General features: G+C 38.1%; 1 protein-coding gene across 1 annotated transcript; it reads right to left on the bottom strand.

The window, feature by feature from the left end:
• Positions 1-1,095: 1,095 nt before the first annotated feature.
• On the bottom strand, positions 1,096-5,393 carry LOC17874238 (acylamino-acid-releasing enzyme). The gene is made up of 17 exons (XM_006279046.2): positions 5,272-5,393; positions 4,856-5,162; positions 4,551-4,772; positions 4,239-4,454; positions 4,083-4,157; positions 3,666-3,804; positions 3,400-3,551; positions 3,229-3,311; positions 3,013-3,134; positions 2,868-2,946; positions 2,557-2,728; positions 2,389-2,449; positions 2,170-2,292; positions 1,891-2,082; positions 1,711-1,779; positions 1,547-1,623; positions 1,096-1,482 (listed from the first exon to the last, which is right to left on the bottom strand). The coding sequence occupies exons 1-17, from the start codon at positions 5,381-5,383 to the stop codon at positions 1,329-1,331; spliced, it is 2,355 nt and encodes a 784-aa protein (XP_006279108.2). The 5' UTR covers positions 5,384-5,393; the 3' UTR covers positions 1,096-1,328.
• Positions 5,394-5,675: the final 282 nt, after the last annotated feature.

Below are 5,675 nucleotides of genomic sequence, written 5' to 3'. Positions count from 1 at the left end.
ACGACCATTTCTTGAAAAATTCCTCTGCTTTCTGAAACTCTTTTGCCTTTTTATACATTTGAAGAACAATCCCCGTCGTAACTTCATCAGGCTGCATCCCAATCTTGCTCATCTTCCCTAGCCAACAAAGCGCATGTACTTTAAGCCCGCCTTTGCTATAAACATCAATGAGAGTCCCATACGTAGAATTAATTGGCTTGATACCTTTTCTAATCATTTCATCCCATAAACTCTGCACATACCTCCATTTACAAGCTTTCCCAAGAATCCGAAGCATAATATTATAGTGAATCACATTCAACTCATAACAACCCTTGCTCTTAAACCACTCGAAAATCTCCACGGCTCTCTCCCATCTTATCTGCTCCTTTAATATAATCGTCCTCTCCTTGTTACTAAGCCTCTCTGCCCACGGACTCAACGCATCTTCAACATCCTCAATACAATCCAAAGCCTCTAAAATAGCGGGAATACATCCTCCGTAACTCAGACGTTTCGTCGAACACTTGGTGTGCACTTTACCAACCAAACCATTCCCACCAAATCCGCCATCTTTACCTCTCTTATCAACAAACCCATCACTAATCAAAGATTTTCCGACGCAACCATTACCTGGGTTTACAAAAAGTAAGTTTCTTCCGGAGACAACTTCATGGGTAACAGTACCACAACCTCGGTCGCCATTTCTGGTGCTTCTCTGTGGTCCTTTGTCACTCTCGTGAGTTCCTGGTACGTAATTCGGCTTCACTTTCTTGACTGATGGGAACTTATCGAGAGGCGAAATCGGTAAAGTTTTTGTAGAACAGAGAACATGTAAGCTACAGCCATCTAGACGAAGATTCAACAACATTTTTGAGCTGCAACGAGCATTAGTTTAGTCTCTAGAGAAAAGGAAAAGGATTTGCTCCGCCAATTGAGACGACGGTGGTATTTAATTCTCCGGCGAACGTGTTTCTCTGTAAATTCCGACGAGTTTTTTTTTCCTGGGGAGTTGCAAATGGATATAATTGCGCGCGCACACGTCCTTTGTCCGATTGAAAAGAGAGAACAGTTGGGGGTTAATTGATAGTTTCGTAATAGTTTAAGCCCTTAAAGGAAATAAAAAGAAGTAATTTCCTGAAGATTGTTATTTATACAAAACAACTCTATTATATATTTTTGTCTCCAAATATTCCTAAACTTTTATCAGATGCACATAAAGAACCATGAAAAAGTTAACATTTCACCTCCAAACTTCGTAACACAAATCTCAGCCACAGACTTCTATGGGGGTTCACATAATGAAAAAAATCATACTTGAAACACTTCAGGTGTAGTTTCCATGATCCCTATCTGGAGAGAATCTTGCTGTATGAGCTGTATCTCTTTTTAACTTTCCCAGCAATGTAGACATATGCGAACATAGCAAGGAAGCTCGCTTCTTCACTGTACTTCTTGAACCAGCAACCGATGTTCAGAAAGCTTTCAAAATTGGTCTGTGGTCTGTGCACACAAATGTATTTTCAAAATGCTATGTAATGAAAAGAAAATATGCTGTAAATTTTACCTATCAAGGGGATGATTATCGTTGGGGAATACTAAAACTTTTATCGGGACTCCTTTCTCCTTCAGTGCTCTCACGTACTTGCATGTTTCAAGAACAGAAGATTAAGCACCATGTTTTAGCAATTTAGTTTGTGTCAACGGAAGTATAACCCCAAAAGATCTTACTTGCAATCCATTTGATACTGGAACACGAAGATCCTTAGTTCCCAAAAGAAATAAGGTGGGAGTTTTCACCTGCACTAGTGTAACACAAGACTATTATGAATGTCTTTAATGTCCTCAAGAACCAAAAGACATAAGTATTGTGTCAGAAGAAATGATAATAGGTAGATATGGTGGCTTGACCTTGGAGACATGCGATATAGGAGACATCTGATGAAAACGAGAAAGATCATCAGGTGAAGGTGCTTCTGTAAAGTGATTCGTGTCTCCATAGGCTTCAAAGAAGCACCAATCAGGTATATCTGAAATGCCAACCATTGATGCTAAATTGCAAACAGGATTCCTTGCAACTGCAGCTACAAATTTATCTGGCGCCTGTTGAAAAAGAATTAGCAGGAAAAATGAGAATTTATGACTAGGTGTTCAGAACGAAGAAAAAAAATTGAAGACTAAAGTAAGTACTTGGCCAATCAAGTGAGTGGTCAGAAATCCACCATGAGAACCACCTAACAGTGTTATTCTTGATGCATCTGCAAATCCCATGTCAATGGCGTAATCAACAGCTGTAAGCACATCTTGCACGTCCTGTAGCACATAAGTTAGGCTGTTTTCAGATCCATGAAGAAGAGATAGCGGGATAGATAGAAAGAAGAAAAATCAAACTGCAGGTTGCATACATACTTGCGAACAAACTTTCCTAGGAAGATACTGCAAAGCATCCTCACCAAATCCTAACGAACCCCTTTAATTGAACCACATTATACATCAAAGAAAAGTTAGATTCATGAGAACTATAGCACAAGCTTGATGCACTGGTGGAAAAATTGACAAGGCATAGAAGCTTAGCACCTGTAATTTACAATCAGCAGACTGTTTCCAATCGAGGAGAGATAAGCCAGGCTGTTGGAGAAGCTGGATGGAGAGAGAGAATGAGGGCCTCCATGAATAACAACGACTAGAGGATCACATTTGTCGCTCTTTGAAGATGATACATATATGGCTTCAATGGGTTTCTTGGCCCCTGCAATTGGTTGATTATGGATTAGTCATAACATGTATACAGGTACACGTGAACAAGATACACTAGCAGATAATCATATTGCATAATACAATCTCCTTTTTGGCATTGAAAGCAATGTCTTAAACTAAGTGTAAATTACCTTCGGTAAGATCTTCAGAAACACCACTTACTGGAATTTCCAGAATTTCGAACTGAAGAGATGAAAGTCCTAACATAACCTGAGATAATAGAATCATGTCAAAAACATCAACCAAACCAAAAATGGTGGTTGCAATATGATATACCTTGTCAGGGCATTTGAAGATTGGGCTTGAGATATTCAACCACTGCCATGAAAGTTTACCAGATCTGCTGAGAATTTTCTTCCCATACTTAATTTCAGGAACCTTCACTGGACTACTACACACTATTCACACAAAAAAATATCATATGTCTCAAGCTGCATGTGTTTAATGGGACAGTAAGTAATTAAAGATAATAAAAAATGTTCAACATGTTACCAGCGACAATATCATCACCGTCTAACGCCACGATATTCCATGAATGATTTGAATCACTAGGGCTGACCCGCGATACTTCCCCGCTGTAAAATTCTCATGATATTTATATCATTATTTTGTGGCAGCAGACCAGGTTTTAGAATTACACACCTATTGACAATTGTGCTGTACCTCAACAAATTCACGGCAAGAATTACTTGACAGCTGCGCCAAAAGGAACTCAATACGAGAGTTTGTTCGTCTGATAGCCATGGATCACTTAGAAGCCTGGAACTGTAGAGCCCTGGGAAACAACCATCCTCAGCATACTTCACTACCTGTATCTGCAGTATAAGATATATAGGCATATCAGAATCAGACAACAGAGAAGAACGAAAGATTTGTTTGGTTAGAATATATTAAAAGTTTTAGTCAGATAAATATCCATAAAATCTGACCACATTAAGAATATTTGTGGTTTCGGAAAAATTCCCATCACTAGGCCAGTTAATCCTGTGAAGTGATTCAGTTGCCCGATGTGCCCCAGAGTCAACAGCACTTTTTGAGGATAAAAACATAAGGAACTTCCCATCTTTGCTGAGAAAAGAAATTTGATACAGATGTAGTTAATGGTGAGAAGATCAAAACCAAACTTAATATCTGTTTACACAAGTTTTATAAGAAAGTCTCAGTTAGAAACAGAGTAACTAGAAAAACAAATGTTGGTTTCAAATGCATAAACATAAGGCAAGGAAAAGCGGTTTAAAACAGCAAGATCTGTTGAACGATGAGTAAAATTTTCTTTTCAATATAATTTTTGCTACATCTCAGCAAAGGTTATCGGAATATTATCAGTTGCAGTTTAAAATGCTAACCTGAACCGAGGAGAGAAACCACTGCTTATGCTCTTTGTCAGATTATATAGAGGATATGCTTCATTTTCGTTATTTCTAGAGGACAAGTAAACACCCAGAAGTTAAGACCATTTTAAGATTATGAATCCTCATGTGAATCAAATGCCACAAACTTACTTGGATTCATCTGAACATGATGATGACGTATCTGTAAACTTAGTTGTGTATATCGCACAAGGTCGGTTGGAGCAGTACTTAATACCAAGTTTTCTTTTACCTCCTGACCATCCCACAAAAACTAAATACTGATCTGAACCTTTACTGTTAGGACTCCAAATAACCTGTCCAACACTTAAAGATCTTGGAATTCCTTTGATAGGTTGGACTTCCCCACTGTCAAATCAAAAGCAAAGCATTTAACAAGAAGTGTCAGCCATCATTGAGGAGACCTTTTTTCTTTCTCAAGTATTAAATCAAGGGTAGCGAGACCTGTCAAGATTGATAACAAACATCGCAGGCTGCCTTTTTCCGGCATATGCTTCTCCCCACTCATCTTCCCAATCTCCTTGACCTTTCCAGCTTCCACAATCATCACCAAAGGAATCTCCTTTCTTATAACCCAGATGGTTAAAAGTAGGCTTAGACGGTAAAGGTTCCTCAGCAACATAAGCTACATGAGTCTCATCAGAGTTCCAAGAAATACCTTCAAACCTGCATTACACACAGCCTTATCATCTCTTCTACTCACCAGCAATTTTCACATCAAAACCAAAAAAAAGTTACCAATGCACTACCATCCATCAACGTATATAGAACCATGAACTTTCTGAGTAATATGAAACTCCTTCTCTAGCTGACACGAACTCCATATCTCAAACTGAGTAGGAGATTCTACATTTTCAGAATTCCGAACTACAAGAAGCTTCAGTCCTGATGGAGATGGAACAAAAGCTGAAACACCATTCATCTCAACTGGAAACGGAGACCAATGAAACTTCACAAACTCTCTACTCTCCTTGGAGATATGAGTTGACAGCAAAAACTTTCTCCTTTTGTTAGCCAAAAGATTTGCTTGACTCATAGCAAACATTAACTGAGAACCTACAGATATGAGTTGATAACAAAACTTGAACTTTCTCCAATTACACACTAAATTCATCACTGAACTAAGAGAAAAATAAAATTAAGTAGCCAATGAAATTGAGGGTACCAGAATCAGACTTAAAAATCCAAGCTTTGTCAATGTTGGGGATACACATGAACTCTTCGAGTAACTTCGATTGCGAAGAATCATACTCTTCCTCAAATCCAGAAGAATCCATAGACACGGTTCTCTAATTTCGTTTTCAACTGTGATGTGTAAAAACTAAACGTGTAGCTAAACAAAGAATTTTTTGATATTAACCCAAAATTTGAGATTAGATTAACGAAGGAAGAAGACGACGATGCGAGTGGAAAGTCAACATCACAAATCGTTGACCAACCTGAGTAATTTTTGTTTTGTATTCATTGTTTTTCCGATATACCTTGGTATTTAAGTAATAACCCATAATAAATTAATTATAATTAATCTGACCCCAAGTAAACTAAATTTAAACAATCTGACCCAAGAAA

The sequence above is a fragment of the Capsella rubella genome, unplaced genomic scaffold (genome assembly GCF_000375325.1).
Source record: "Capsella rubella cultivar Monte Gargano unplaced genomic scaffold, Caprub1_0 scaffold_210, whole genome shotgun sequence".
Taxonomy (NCBI): domain Eukaryota; kingdom Viridiplantae; phylum Streptophyta; class Magnoliopsida; order Brassicales; family Brassicaceae; genus Capsella; species Capsella rubella.
Note: the sequence above shows the minus strand (reverse complement) of the source record. Positions and strands in the feature narration are given on the sequence as shown.